Raw genomic sequence first — 16,075 nt, forward strand, 5'->3', positions numbered from 1 at the left:
CTGTTTGACTAGATACCCAGAGACCCTCCAAAAAAGGAAAATAGTTATATTTAAATATATATAAATAGATCTATTTAAATATATAATTTATATATATTAATAGATTTATTTAAATATAAATTATATTTTATAAACAATATAATGTAAAATTACTATGCATCATTATTATTAGTTAATATATTAATATACAATAACATATATAATATTGTAACAACTATACAATACATATTGTAAATTTAAATAAATATTAGAAATTACTAAATATATGTACATGTTTACACCAAAGATACATTATAAATATATATAAATATATGTGTATCTGTGTGTGTGTATGTGTGTGTAAGACTTTCAGAAAGAGAAGGTAAAATAGCAAAGCTGAGGAAGTTATTCCAAATGACAGGAAAAATAATCTTTGAATTCAGGAAAATGTTCACAATTGATTATGTTCAAGGCACATCGTTCTAACAGCCAAGTACCTCATCCACTGAGTCTGCCCAGAGCTGTACCTGGCTTACTCTTCACGGGTTAGGAGAAGGAAATCTGCGGGGCAGAGGGAAAGGTAAGCAGCTGAAAGCAAGACAGGGGATCCTGTCAATCAAGGCTCACATCCTTCTGTTTCAGAAATAGCCTCATGGAGAACAAAAATAAAATAGGAAGAAGAAAACTTATTTTCCTATCAAAAGAGGAAAGGTAAATATTTTTCTGAGATTAGTGAAAGTGAGATAAGATGTGCTGCAATGTTAAAAGCTGAACAAAATAACTGATCAGAGGGTCTTTGAATTGACTAATAACCATCAGGAATTTACCGTTTGGGCTGCATTAATGGAAAGGATTGCAGATTTTTTTGATTTTCTTCTTGTGTAGTGATAGGAAAACTGAATGCAAATGTGGCTAACTCTTCCAGTCATAACTTCCCATCCTCATATTCTTCTCCTTCTCTAGCTCCTTGTCCAGTCACTTTTTGTTTGTTTACTTGTTTAGTTTTGAGATAGAGTTTTTGCTCTGTTGCCCAGGCTGGTGTGCAATGGCAAGATCTCAGCTCACTGCAACCTCCGCCTCCTGGATTCAAACAATTCTCCTGCCTTAGCCTCCTGAGTAGCTGGGATTACAGGCACGTGGCACCACGCCTGGCTGATTTTTTAATTTTTAGTAGAGATGAGGTTTCACCACGTTGGCCAGGCTGGTCTCGAACCCCTGACCTCAGGTGATCCGCCTGCATTGGCCTCTCAAAGTGCTGGGATTATAGGCATGAGCCACCGTGCCTGGCCTCATCCAGTTACTTTGAACAGTTAGAGAGAAGAAAATGTAACTGCCTCATACAGAGCTACATGCAGGACTGCAGAAATGTGGTGTGGCCAGGCAATGCTCCAGCAGGTGCCGGAGGGAGTGTGTGAATGCTTCTGGAAAAGCTGAGGAGCAAGACCACGTTTGAGCAATATCTTGCTTTAACTGTAAAATCTGAATACTGATGTTTCATTCTCCCAACTCATGGGGATTATATTGGGGATTACTTGACAGGGATCAAAGCATTTTTGAAGGTGGGACAGGTCTAAAAGAAACAATGGCCCTAACAGGGAAGGGGAAAGTTAATCCCTCCAGAGTACTTGGTCCTAGGATGTCATTTGAGGTAATGAGATTGTAAAGAGCATCAAGAGTCTACAATCTCTTGGTAACTCTCAGTGGCACCTGAAGCAAAGCACTTTCAACTCACTGGATGTGCTTTACTTAATTTTCCATAAAACCATCTGATTAGAGGCTGGGCATGGTGGCTCACACCTGTAATCCCAGCACTTTGGGAGGCTGAGGTGGGTGGATCACTTGAGGCCAGGAGTTTGAGACCAGCCTGGCCCACATGGTGAAACCCCATCTCTACTAAAAAATACAAAAATTAGCTGGGCATGGTGGTGGACGCCTGTAATCCCAGCTATTCAGGAGGCTGAGGCATGAGAATCGCTTGAACCCGGAAGGTGGAGGTTGTAGTGAGCTGAGATTGCACCATTGCACTCCAGCCTGGAAGACAGAGAAAGCCTGTCTCAAAAAATCCCATCAGGTTAGAATAGATTATTTTAATCTGTATTACTCATGGATTCTTATGAGAATACTTAGCAAACAAATATTTTGAATAATTTTTAAAAATGTATTAAACATGTTTTTGTTGGGCCTAGTATGTACTAAGAGCTGTGCTAGGTTGGTAGTGGCCCCCAACAGTGAACAGGATAGGGACTCACAGCTGAGAGCTGAAAAGGGGCTGTAATCCGGGGCATGCGATCCTGTAAACCAGGGGTCAGTCAGCAAACCTGTTCTAGAGTAGATAGAAAATATGTTCTCTGTTGTAACTACTCAACTCTGCCATTGCAGCACGAAAACAGCCATATACAATACTTAAACAAATGGTTATGATTGTGTTTCCATAAAGCTTTATTTACAAAAGGAAGTAGATATGGCCCATGGACTATAGTTTGTCAACCCCTGCTAGACCTCAAAAGTTGAGTTTTTTCCCTAGCATAAGGAAAGAAATTTCAAAAACACAATTCTGATTCAAGAAATGGAGATGGACATTGGGAGACAATTACATTGCCAGTACAGTGTCTTCTTAAGTTAAACAGAAAGCTTGTTATTGACCAAAGTTAAATCAATAAAACTCATAAATTACCCTGATAAAAAATACTGCCTGTGTTGATAATCTTATTGGATTTGATGTCTCTTTTGAGAACAGTTCTCCCGTGGTTGCAGGCAATTTAGATATATGAAATTGTACCTGATGAAAACACAGATAGGAGATGAGCAAATATGTGTTGAGCAACCCGTGCTCAAACCAGAGCTGAGCAAGTCTGCACTTGACCCTGGCAAATGTCCCTCACTCCGATAAAGGGAACCTCATTTGGCCTAAAACCATTTTAAAAGCACTAAGTATTGTCTTCTATAAGACTTGGAAATAGAAATGTTTTCTGCTTTCTTACAAAATTTTCATCAAAGCCAAGTATATGTACAGGAAGGTAAGAAATTGAGGCTTACAGGCAAATATAGACAAAGTCTAATAGTCCCCTGAGTAGTGCAATCAGAGATTCAGTCCTTTGACCTATTACTCCATTTCCTTCATCCTTCTACACACACACAGTTATAACACAATTACTACTGACAGATAGGTACATGAAGTCTGAGTTATTATTTCATCTCTGGGTGAATATGCTCCAAAACTTTTCTAGATTGGACTGGGAGGCAAAGAAGAGTGCTATCTGGCCTCTGGTTCAGTGGGTGGTGGTAAGATGGTTGGAGTATGTGGTTAGGCTCAAACCTGGTGACCTATTAGACTATTATAAGTTACAGTTTTCTTCCTTACTACACCAATCCACATTCACAGAATTACCAGAATATAAGAGACCGGGAAGGCACAGGATGAGAAACCTCACAGGTGATTTTGATTAGCCCGCTCTACCCTGATCTCATGTGAAAATCATTGACCATCTTACTCCAAAATGAACTATTACAGTCCTGGCAGAAAACTTTTGAAGATTCATATTTAATTTTAAAGCTTGGTCAGTTCTTCCAAGCCCCCAAAAGTAAAATTATTATAGATGCACTGCAATATATGAATCCGCATATAAAATTGGGATCTAAATAAAACAGATACCTACACAAGGCTATTATTTGTTTTATAAAAGCCATGCCGGAAACAGTTAAGGCATTTTAAATATATTAAAGTTTCATTAATCTCTTACTGCCAAAAACAATGTTTTTGCATTCTCTACACTAATTCCTTCTTAAAAACTAAGTATCTTCAGAAACATAGCATTGACTTTTTTTTTTCTAGCACATCAGGAAGCTGCTCAACAAATGTTTTAGTGTACTCAAAAGCACTCTACTTCATTGTCTCAAACAATTAAGGAAAGTAAGGGCCAGACCCGGTGGCTCATGCCTGTAATCCCAGCACTTTGGGAGGCCAAGGCAGGCCCATCACCTGAGGTCAGGAGTTCGAGACCAGCCTAACCAACATGATGAAATCCCATCTGTACTTAAAAAATACAGAATTAGCCAGGCGTGGTGACGCACACCTATAATCCCATCTGCCTCCCTGAAGCAGGAGAATCGCTTGAACTCAGGAGGCAGAGGTTGCAGTGAGCTGAGATCGCACCATTGCACTCCAGCCTGGGCAACAAGAGCAAAACTCTGTCTCAAAACAAAACAAAACAACCTAAAGAACAATGAAATTGTTAGAATAACATAACTGAATAATACGTAAGACAAAATTGTTATCTTTTGCGTAGTATGAGGTGGAGGCAGAAGAAGCAAGGTGCTTAGAAACAAGGAAGAAAAAAACATTCACCTTTGATTAATCAGAATCCAGATAACTAGCCAGAATTAACATAATTGGGGTGTTATTTCAGATAAAAGCATTTATTTTTTGTTTTTGTTTTTAAACATTTTTTATTGATTTGGTAAAGCAAGTGAAAAAAATACTTCTTGAGTATGCCCTGTAGTCATGGAATAATCAACTAAACCTCAAACAGCCTTCTAGAGGCACAGGAGATTTCACATCCAGAGAAATGACTTTAATATCTGGATTCACTTTCCTCATTAAGACAGGAAAGTAGAGTTTTAGATAGAGTTTTGATGAAAACACTGATATAAAGCAAAACTTCTGGTTAACTTTCAGTTGACCCCCACAGTGAGTTAACACCATTCCTTGAGACCTTTATCTGCGATGAATTACGGTCAGATCAGCACAGCCCACATAAAGAGCCAACAAATCATAACCTCTTCAGAGTCTTTTTCCCACTAGAGAGGCTGAAGCTCCTGTCCACACAGATTTGGCTTGCTCATCCCAGGATTGGTCTCAGCCAGTGATAAATGTGATAGCAATCTCTACCCAATCACACCTGAAAGAATCTGGTCCCACCAGATGTTCACATAATCATCCCGGTCCGTCCTTGACTGCTCGTGGTAAAATCCCAAAGCATGCAGGATCTCGTGTTCTATGATGGCCTTATAGGCACATCCTTGGCCAATGGAAAGGTTCTGTCCCACGTGTTGGTCACCAACCTCAGACCAGCACCTTTAAAGAGGAGAAGAGGAAAAATTTCTTCTAGAGAATTTTTAAGTGGCTGTCATTCACAGTACTCCAAAACACAAATTAGGAGGAAATTAGGCTTGATTTTAAAAAGAAATTACCAACAGCATTCTCATATGCTAATGGTCCAAAGATGGGGACTGCTTAAAGAAAGAGCATTCCCTAGAGGGAATACTATGCAGGCTTTAAAAGTGAAGATATAATACATTATAAAAGTGGCACATACTCAGAAGCAAATCAATCCTATTATAACAATTCGTCAAGGTAGAAAGCAATAAAAATTGGCATTCCTCCTCACCTCCACAAACCCACAGGGCACTCCAAAGAATAACACTGTTGCCTTTATCTAAAAAATTGTTGTCTGAGGGAAAGCTGGGGTTGATTTAAATTTTTTTCTTTTCTTTTCTTTCTTTTTTCTTTTTTTTTTTTTTTTTGAGATGGGGGTCTCACTTTATCACTCAGGTTGCTGTGCAGTGCCACAATCACAGCTCACAGCAGCCTCAGCCTCCTCTACTCAGGTGATCTTCCCACCTCAGCCTCCTGAGAGGCTGGGACTTGGAACCACAGGCATGTGCCACCACACCCAGATAATGTTTTTATTTTTTTGTAGAGACGGGGTTTTGCCATGTTGCCCAGCCTGGTCTCAAACTCCTAGGCTCAAACGATTTGCCCTCCTTGACCTCCCAAAATGCTAGGATTACAGGTGTGAGCCATTGCACCTAGCCCTTTTATACTTTAATAAATTTTCAAATTTCCTATAATGAACAAGCATATATTTTATGATCATAAAAAGAACCTCATTAAAAAGCAAATTAATAAAATCCATGTCTTTGGAAACAGCAGATCTATAGTGTTATAAGAGCACAGAGAAGGCTGCCTAACTTATTTCTGAGGGGTATCAGGCAAGGAGGACCTTTAGCTTCCCTCTGAAATCAGTGGGCTCGGGAACCTCTGTCATATTCCCTAAATTCCTTGTGGTAGAATGTCTTCCTCTTTCCCCCTCCGCCCAATTATTTTTTCTCTTCTCATAAACCCAATTTTTCACCTCTATTAGCAAACCCAAAGCTTTCCACAAATTGTCTCCTACTGGCTTTAGATTGTCAAATGAAGATCTCTATATTTTAACCAATGCTGAGCAGAAAAGAGAAATTTCCTGATAGTCATAAATGCAACCAATGGATTGCAAGTTTCATGGTGACAGTCACAGTGTCTTACCTGCCACTGTTCTCCCCAAGATTGCTGACATAGTATATGATCCTCTCCTCCCCTTCTTCTTCCTCCTTCTCCTCCCTCACCCTTTCCCTCTCTCCCTCTTCCTGCCCCCAATTTGTCCTCCCTTCTTCTCTCTAACATTCATCTCAAAGGCTAACAGATTTGATTTTTACTCAAAGATGAATCTTAGTTATTTATTTTCTAATAACTTTATTAAGGTATAATTTACATACTATAAAATTCTTTAATTTTAAGTATATAATTCAATGACTTCTAGTAAATTTACAGTGTTATGCAAATGTAACCAAGATCAACTTGCCTCTCTGATAGTGGCATTTTATTACCAAATCAGAGTTTACTCTGCAGAATATTCATAACTCAGAGAAAGCATTTATTATTTGTCTTTCTTTTTAAATTCCTCCCCCAAAAGAAAGACATAAGTTAGAAAAATACCATACATTCCACCTCACTGAGAACTTTTGACCTTGTCTTTCTGAAAGAGTCCCAGTTAGCCTCCAACTTCAGGAGACCAGTGCCCTGAAGGGCTTAGGGGCACTTTGGGCCAGTCCCTTCCCAAAATATCTTCCTCTCTTTTTCCCTCTCTTAAATTATCTGTAACAGAGACATCTCTTGGCCATAGGTGATAAGGTTTCCCAGATTCAGCGCTTTTACAAACAATGTCTCTCAAAGCTGACCTACCCCTTAGTTGGGACTCACTTGAAAACAAAAAAGAAGGCCGGGCGCGGTGGCTCACGTCTGTAATCCCAGCACTTTGGGAGGCTGAGGCGGGTGGCATTACCAGGTCAGGAGATCGAGACCATCCTGGCTAACACGGTGAAACCCTGTCTCTACTAAAAATACAAAAAATTAGCCGGGCGTGTTGGCGGGCGCCTGTAGTCCCAGCTACTCGGGAGGCTGAGGCAGGAGAATGGCGTGAACCCGGGAGGTGGAGCTTGCAATGAGCAGAGATCGCGCCACTGCACTCCAGCCTGGAAGACAGTGAGACTCCGTCTCAAAAAAAAAAAAAAAAAGAAAACAAAAAAGAAGCCGGGAGAACTTCACTGTGAAAGTGAGAATTTTGGAAAGTAATTAATTATGTGGATTTTGTTTTATTTTTAAGGAGTTTCTTTGTGAAAAAAAAAATGATGCAAAAGTGGTAGCTGAAGAATGGAAATAAATTTGTTAATGAAGTTAATTGTTTCTCTGACATTTTCAATGAAAAATCAAGGGTTTTAGCACTTTCTTGAAGGTCAGAGATTGCCAAAGGACAAAATGCAGTAGTCAAAAGCAGAGAGGCTCTAAAATGTGTGGTCTTTGCAAGGCCTGAGATACACTTTAAATGTTTCCCCTTTACAGAAAAATAAACTATCCAACTACTATTGGTTATCTCCATTTATATGACCTGCAAAAACCTCAAGCAATAAAACACGTGCTGTAAGATGAGTTTACTCTCCTACCTCATCCCCAAAGTTATTCTTTCAGCAATATTCCCAGCTTCAGCAAATGAAGTTACCACCTGCCAGTCATCCAAATCTGAAATCTCAGATACTTTTGACTCCTCTCCCTTCCTAACCCCTCCGACTAACCAATCTGATAAGGTTAGATTCTGATAAATCTACTTTTTCACAGATTTCTGAAATCCATTCCCTCTTCTTTATATCACCTGCCTCTTCCTTGGTGTAGGTACCTTCCGTTTTTCCCCTAGAAAATTGGAGCATCTGTTAATTGATCTCTTGCCACCAGTCTTACTCTATTTCAATTCTTTATCCACTGTTGATCAAGTAACCTTTTTACAATGGAAAACTGAGTATAGAATGAACTTGCACCAAACAATAGGTTCCCTCACACATGGCTCTCCATCACCAGGCTCCTGCTCACCTTCCTGGCTCCTGCTCATTATGGGATTATGGCTGCCTCTGCTGAGTCATACAGGTTGCCAAGGAAGTGGGGAAAAGCCTGCAGTCACAGGCCTCACCCTGCTCCCATGCAGCCTGCAGTCCTAAAGGCTGGGCTTATTCCCACCGTGCCCCTTCAACAGCACTGAGTCCATGAAAAGCTCCTGACATGAAAAGCTCCAGGCACACTGAACTTAGGGGGTTCTCCAAGTAACCAGGTTCAGGTTCGTGTTTGCTCTCTCCTCTCCCTCTCCCTCTTCTTCCCTTTGATCCTCTCCTCCCCTTCTTCTTCCTCCTTCTCTTCCCTCACCCTTTCCCTCTCTCCCTCTTCCTGCCCCCAATTTGTCCTCCCTTCTTCTCTCCAACACTCATCTCAACTCTCCCTGATGCTTCATCCCACACTTTCTCAGTGGCCCCACTCCTGCCCTGCTGCAACTCAGGACACTCATTGTCATGTATTAAGACAATATACTCATTTCTCCACCACCCCCACCTGCTAACTGTAAGCCTGCTGAGGGCTAAGACTGTATTGCATATTTTGTTGCACCTACAGTCTAGCACACTTCCTGGAATGTAGTAGGTGTGCAATTTTTTAAAAAATAGAAGAATGAGGCCAGGCGCAGTGGCTCATGCCTGTAATGGTGGCTCACGCCTGTAAACCCAGCACTTTTGGAGGCCAAGGTGGGCCGATTACCTGAGGTCAGGAGTTCAAGACCAGCCTGGCCAACATGGTGAAACCCCATCTCTACTAAAAATACAAAAATCAGCAGAGCATGGTGGCACATGCCTGTAATCCCAGCTACTCAAGAGGCTGAGGCAGGAGAATTGCTTAGGCCCGGAGATGGGGGTTCAAGTGAGCTGAGATCATGCCACTGTACTCCAGCCTGGCCGACAGAGAGAGACTCTGTCTCAAAATAAATAAGTAAATAAATTAATTAATTAATTAATTAATTTGCTCCAAAAATAACTACTCAGGTAAGTTAGGTATTTAATTTGTATCTCAGTAGTTGTCAGTATTTTTCTTTTATTTAACGGCTATTTTTTGCATTTTTTTTCCTAAGAGGCTAAATCATGTGCTACCTACCATTTTCATCATACTATCCATCCATCATTATCAAAACCCCATGGTCAGGCCTCGGGATTAAGATGGGGGATAAGAGGCAGGACTAGCTTGCAGCTGCCTGGACAGAGCAGTGTAGGGAGACTCACATCATGAATTTTTGCTCCAAGAACTACTGCAGGAACATACCAGGAAAGCCAAGACAATCCATAGACCCTTTGAAGCAACTGGATCACAACTGCAGGTTGCCTGAGATGCTGAAAACCTGTGAGTCTGCTTGCTTTCTCAACAAGGAGGCTTGTGGTCTGGGACAAGTTCTCAACCCTGGTCACCAGCCACCTGGAAATGGACTCAGTGCTGTTGAAGGGGCACGGTGGGAATAAGCCCAGCCTTTAGGACTGCGGGCTGCATGGGAGCAGGGTGAGGCCTGTGGCTGCAGGCTTTTCCCCACTTCCTTGGGAACCTGTATAACTCAGCAGAGGCAGCCATAATCCCTCCTGGAATATAACTCCACTGGACTGGAAACCACATCCCTATTCCCCACAACAGCCACAACAAGCCCTGCCCAAGGAGAGGCTGAGCTCAGACATGCCTATCCCTGCTCCAACCTGGTGATCTTTCTCTACCTGCCCTGGTAGCCAAAGACAAAGGTCATAATCTCTTGGGAGCTCTATGGCCTTGCCCACCAGCTGAGAAACCTGAATACTTAACCAGGTATCCCTATGGCAGGTTTGCATCCTTCCTATAGGACTGTAGCTGATGCACTCTTGAAAGTGCCACCTCCTGGCTGGACGATTGCCAACAGAAAACCAGCACACTAAACAAAAACACAACCAAGGACCTTTACAGAGTCCATTTCATTCCCGTGCTACCTCCACTGGAGCAGGTGCTGGTGTCCATAGCTGCAAGACCTGAAGACAAATCACATCACCAGACTCTTTGTAGATACTCCTCAGTACCAGCCCAGAGCCCAGTAGTTCTGCTGGGTGGCTAGACCCAGAAGAGCAAAAACAATCACTACAGTTCAGCTGTCAAGAAGTCCCATTCCTAGGGGAAGGGGGAGAACACCACATCAAGGGAGCACCCTGTGGGACAAAAAAATCTGAAAAACAGCCCTTGAATTCCAGATCTTCCCTCTGACACAGTCTACCCAAATGAGAAGGAACCAGAAAAACAATTCTGGTGATATGTCAAAACGAGGTTCTTTGACACTGTCAAAAGATCATGTCAGTTCACCAGCAATGGAGCCAAAAGAAGACAAAATCTCTGAATTGCCAGAAAAAGAATTTTGAAGGTCAATTATTAAGCCAATCAAGGAGGCACCAGAGAAAGGTAAAGTCCAACTTAAAGAAATCAAAAACATGATAACACTATGAAAGGAAAATTCTTCAGTGAAATAGATAGCATAAATAAAAAACAATCACAACTTCTGGAAATCAAGGACATACTTAGAGAAATGCAAAATGCACTGGCAAGTCTCAGCAATAGAATCGAACAAGCAGAAGAAAGAACCTTAGTGCTCAAAGACAAGGCTTTTGAATTAACCCCATCCTTCAAAGACAAAAAAAGAATTTTAAATGAGCAAAGCTTTAAAGAAGTTTGGGACTATGAAACATCCAAACCAAAGAATAATTGGTGTTCCAGAAGAAGGAGAAATCCAAATATTTGGAAAATGTATTTGAGGGAATAATCAAGGAAAACTTCCCCAGCCTTGCTAGAGATCTAGACATCCAAATATAAAAAGCTCAAAGAACACCTGGGAAATGCATCTCAAAAAGATCATCACCTAGGCACATAGTCATCAGGTGATCTCAAATCAAGACAAAGGAAAGAATCTTAAGAGCTGTGAGGCAAAAGCATCAGGTAACTCATAAAGGAAAACCTATCAGATTAACAGCAGATTTCTCAGCAGAAACCCGACAAGCTAGAAGGCATTGGAGTCCTATTTTTAACCTCCTTAAACAAAACAATTATTAGTCAAGAATTTGGTATCCAGTGAAGCTAAGCTTAATAAATGAAGGAAAGATACAGTCTTTTTCAAACAAAAAAATGCTGAGAGAATTTGCCACTACCAAGCCAATACTATAAGAACTGCTAAAAGGAGCTCTAAATCTTGAAACAAATCTTCAAAATATACCAAAATAGAACTCCTTAAAGCATAAATCTTACAGAACCTATATAACAGTAACACAGTGAAAAAAAAACCAAGATATTCAAGCAACAAACTGCACAATGTATAGAATAGTACCTCACATCCCAATAATAACATTGAATGTAAATGCCCTAAATGCTCCACTTAAAAAGATACAGAATGGCAGAATGAATAAGAATTCACCAACCAAGTTTCTGCTGTCTTCAGAATTGTCTATTTGTACACTTTCAGACTTTTGATGTAGGCATTTAATGCTGTGGAACTTTCCTCTTAGCACCACTTTTGCTTTTTGCTGTATCCCAGAGGTTTTGATAGGTTGTTTCACTATTATCATTCAGTTCAAATAATTTTTATATCTCTGTCTTGATTTCATGGTTGACCCAATGATTACTCAGGAGCAGGTTATTTAATTTCCACATATTTGCATGGTTTTGAGGCCTCACCTAACACATAAGGACTCACATAAACTTAAGTTAAAGGAGTGGAAAGATATTCTAAAAATATATTTACCTAATGCTGGAGAACCCCAATTTATAAAACAGTTACTACTAGACCTAAGAAATGAGGTAGATGGCAACACAATAACAGTGGAGGACTTTAATACTCCACTGACGGCACTAGACAGGTCATCAAGACAGAAAGTCAACAAAGAAACAATGGACTTTAACTATACCCTAAAACAAATGGACTTAACAGATATTTACAGAACATTTTACCCAACAATCGCAGAATATACATTATAGTTATCAGCACATGGAACATCCTCCAAGTTAGACCATATGATAGATCACAAGTCTAAGTAAATATAAGAAAACCAAAATTATATCAAGTACACTCTCAGACCACAGTCAAATAGAATTGGAAATCACTCCAGAAAGAACCCTCAAAACCATGCAAATACATGGAAATTAAATAACCTGCTCCTGAATGATCACTGGGTCAGCAATGAAATCAAGATGGAAATTTAAAAAAATTTTTGGACTGAATGATAATAGTGACACAACCTATCAAAACCTCTGGGATACAGCAAAAGCAGTGCTAAGAGGAAAGTTCATAGAATTAAATGACACCAAAAAGTCTGAAAGAGCACAAATAGACAATCTAAGGTTACACCACACAGAATTGGAGAAACAAGAACAATTCAAACCCAAACCCAGCATAAGAAAAGAAACAACAAAGATCGGAACAGAACTAAATGAAACGGAATAAAAAAATACAAAAGATAAATGAAACAAAAATCTGGTTCTTTGAAAAAATAAATAAAATTGATAGATTATTAGCGAGATTAACCAAGAAAAGAAGCGAGAAGATCCCAATAAGCTCAATTAGAAATGAAACGGGAGCTATTACAACTGATACCACAGAAATAGGAAAGATTATTCAAGGCTACTTTGAACACCTTTATGTGCATAAACTAGAAAACCTAGAAGAGATGGATAAATTCCTGGAAATATACAACCCTCCTAGATTAAACCAGAAATATATAGAATCTCTTAACAGACAAATAACAAGTAGTGAGATTGAAATGGCAATTCAAAAATTGCCAACAAAAAAAAGTCCAGGACCAGATGGATTCAGCGCTGAATTATACAAGACATTCAAAGAAGAATTGGTACCAATCCTATTGACAGTATTCCAAAAGATAGAGAAAGATGGAATCCTCCCTAAATCATTCTATGAAGCCAGTATCTCCTTAATACCCAAACCAGGGAAGGACATAACAAACAAAGAAAACTACAGACCAATATCCCTGATGAACATACATGCAAAAATCCTCAATAATGTACTGGTGAACTGAATCCAACAGCATATCAAAAAGATAATTCAACATGACCAAGTGGGTTTCATACCAGGGATGCAGAGATGGTTTCACATACAAAAGTCAATAAATGTGATACACCACATAAAGATAATTAAAAACAAAATTCACATGATCATCTCAATAGATGCAGAAAAAGCATTTGACAAAGTCCACCATCCCTGTATGATTGAAACCCTCAGCAAAATTGGCACAGAAAGGACATACCTTAAGGTAATAAAAGCCATCTACAACAAATCCACAGTCAACTTTATAGTGCATGACAAAAAGTTGAAAGCATTTCCCCTGAGAACTGGAACAAGACAAAGATGCCCTCTGTCACTACTTCTATTCAACATATTACTGGAAGTCCTAGCCAAAGCAATCGGACAAGAGAAAGAAATAAAGGGCATCCAAAACAGTAAACAGGAAGTGAAATTATAACTGCTTGCTGATGATATGATTGTATACCTAAAAAAACCCTAAAGACTCATCCAAAAAGCTCTTAGAACTGGTAAATAAATTCAGCAAAATTTCAGGATACAAAATTAATTTACACAAATCAGTAGCTCTGCTAAACACCAACAGTGACCAAGCTAAGAATCAAATCAAGAACTCAACCCCTTTCACAATAGCTGCAAAATATAAAATAAAATAAAATACTTAGGAATATACCTAACCAAAGACTGAGAGACCTCTACAAGGAAAACTACAAAACACTGCTGAAAGAAATCATAGATAACACACACAAATGGAAAGCTATCCCATGCTCATGGATGAGTAGAATCAATATTGTGAAAGTGACCACAATTGCCAAAAACAATCTACAAGTTCAATACAATTCCCATCAAAATACCACCATCATTCTTCACAGACCTGGAAAAACCATCCTAAAATTCATATGGAACCAAAAAAGAACCCACATAGCCAACACAAGACTAAGCAAAAAGAACAAATCTGGAGTCATCAAGTTACCCAACTTCAAACTATACTATAAGGCCATAGTCACCAAAACAGGAAAGTACTGGTATAAAAATAGACACATAGACCAATGGAACAGAATAGAGAACCCAGAAATAAACTCAAATACTTACAGCCAACTGATCTTCAACAAAACAAACAAAAACATAAAGTGGGGAAATGACATCCTATTCAACAAACAGTGCTGGGATAATTGGCAAGCCACATGTAGAAGAATGAAACTAGAGCCTCTTCTCTCACCCTATACAGAAATCAACTCAAGATGGATCAAAGACTTAAATCTAAGACCTGAACCCCTAAAGATTCTAGAAGGTAAAATCAGAAAAACTCTTCTAAACATTGGCTTAGGCAAAAACTTCATGACCGAGAAGCTAAAAGCAAATGCAACAAAAACAGAGATAAATCAGTGGGACTTAATTAAACTCAAAAGCTTCTGCATGGGAAAAGAAATAATCAGCAGAGTTAACAGACAACCCACAGAGTGGGAGAAAATCTTCACAATGTATACATCCAACAAAGGACTAATATCTGGAATCTATGAATAACCCAAACAAAATCAGCAAGAAAAAAACAAACAATCCCATCAAAAAGTAGGCTAAGAATGTGAATAGGCAATTCTCAAAAGAAGATACAGAAATGGCCAACAGACATATGAAAAAATGTTCAACATTACTAATTATCAGGGAAACACAAATCAAAACTATAATGTGATACGACCTTACTCCTGCAGAAATAGCCATAATTAAAAAATTTTTTAAAATTATATTTATTGGTGTGGATGCAGTGAAAAGGGAACACTTTTACACTGTGGGTGGGAAGGTAAACTAGTACAGTGACTATGGAAAACAGTGTGAAGGTTCCGTAAACAACTAAAAGTAGAACTACCATTTGATCCAGCAATCCCACGGCTAGGTATCACCCAGAGGAAAAGAAGTCATTAAATGAAAAAGATACTTGCACATAGATGTTTATAGCAGCACAATTTGCAATTGAAAAAATATGGAACCAGCCCAAATGCCCATCAATCAACAAGTTGATAAAGAAAAAAAATATATATATATAAAATACACACACACACACACACACACACACACACACACACACACACCATGTGTTACTACTCAGCCATAAAAAGGAATGAAATAATGGCAATCGCAGCAACCTGGATGGAGTTGGAGACCATTATTCTAAGTGAAGTAACTCAGGAATGGAAAAAACAAACATTGTATCATTGTATGTTCTCACTCATATGTGGGAGCTAAGTTATGAGGATGTGAAGACAAAAGAATGATACATTGGACTTTGGGGACTCAGGGGGAAAGAATACTTTTTATGAACCAAAGTATGCATGATTTTCACTCTGTAAAATTGCATACCAACCCATCAAACTGTTGAAATATGATATATGAGCTCTCTCCTTCATAGGGCTTGAAATCCACACAGGACTTGAGGCGGAACATCTCGAAGGCATACAGAATGGCTCCTTTAGCATTCAGCTCTGCAGAAATCAGTAAGAATATCAATGAGCATTATTTGGACCTTAGATAATATCTATAACTTATAGTTTAGAGAAAACCATGCTACCACATTAAATCCACAGAGGTGCATGATAGGGTTTTTGGTAATAAATAGATTTCCTGGTAACTAAAACTGCGAAATTGGACATCTGTAAAATTAGTTGTGGGCATAAACATTAAGTGCATACCTTAAATGCACAATGCAAATATGTCTACAAAATAAGAATATACACATGTGTCTATGGCTAAATAAAATAATAAAATAACTTCCACACTTTCTCCCTTTGCCTTTCCGCCACTGAAGCGGAGATTTAGAGTGCATTGCCTCAGGAGAGTCACATGGCAGAACAGAAAACAGAAGTGGCTTGCGAGTAGCTCTGGCTTTAGTTGAC

At 39.3% G+C, this 16,075-nt stretch overlaps 1 protein-coding gene across 1 annotated transcript in view; it reads right to left on the reverse strand.

Annotated features, from left to right (window-relative positions):
* The window catches only part of MEP1A (meprin A subunit alpha), a 46,068-nt gene that overhangs the window by 13,957 nt on the left and 16,036 nt on the right, over positions 1 to 16,075 (reverse strand). Inside the window, exons 6-7 of the mRNA XM_003254204.4 lie at positions 15,547 to 15,664; positions 4,878 to 5,053 (exon numbers count right to left, since the gene is read on the reverse strand). Of these exons, the coding sequence (XP_003254252.1) occupies positions 4,878 to 5,053; positions 15,547 to 15,664 (294 nt within the window). The remainder of the gene's footprint in view (positions 1 to 4,877; positions 5,054 to 15,546; positions 15,665 to 16,075) is intronic.

Source organism: Nomascus leucogenys, chromosome 22a (assembly GCF_006542625.1).
Source record: "Nomascus leucogenys isolate Asia chromosome 22a, Asia_NLE_v1, whole genome shotgun sequence".
Classification (NCBI taxonomy): Eukaryota; Metazoa; Chordata; class Mammalia; order Primates; family Hylobatidae; genus Nomascus; species Nomascus leucogenys.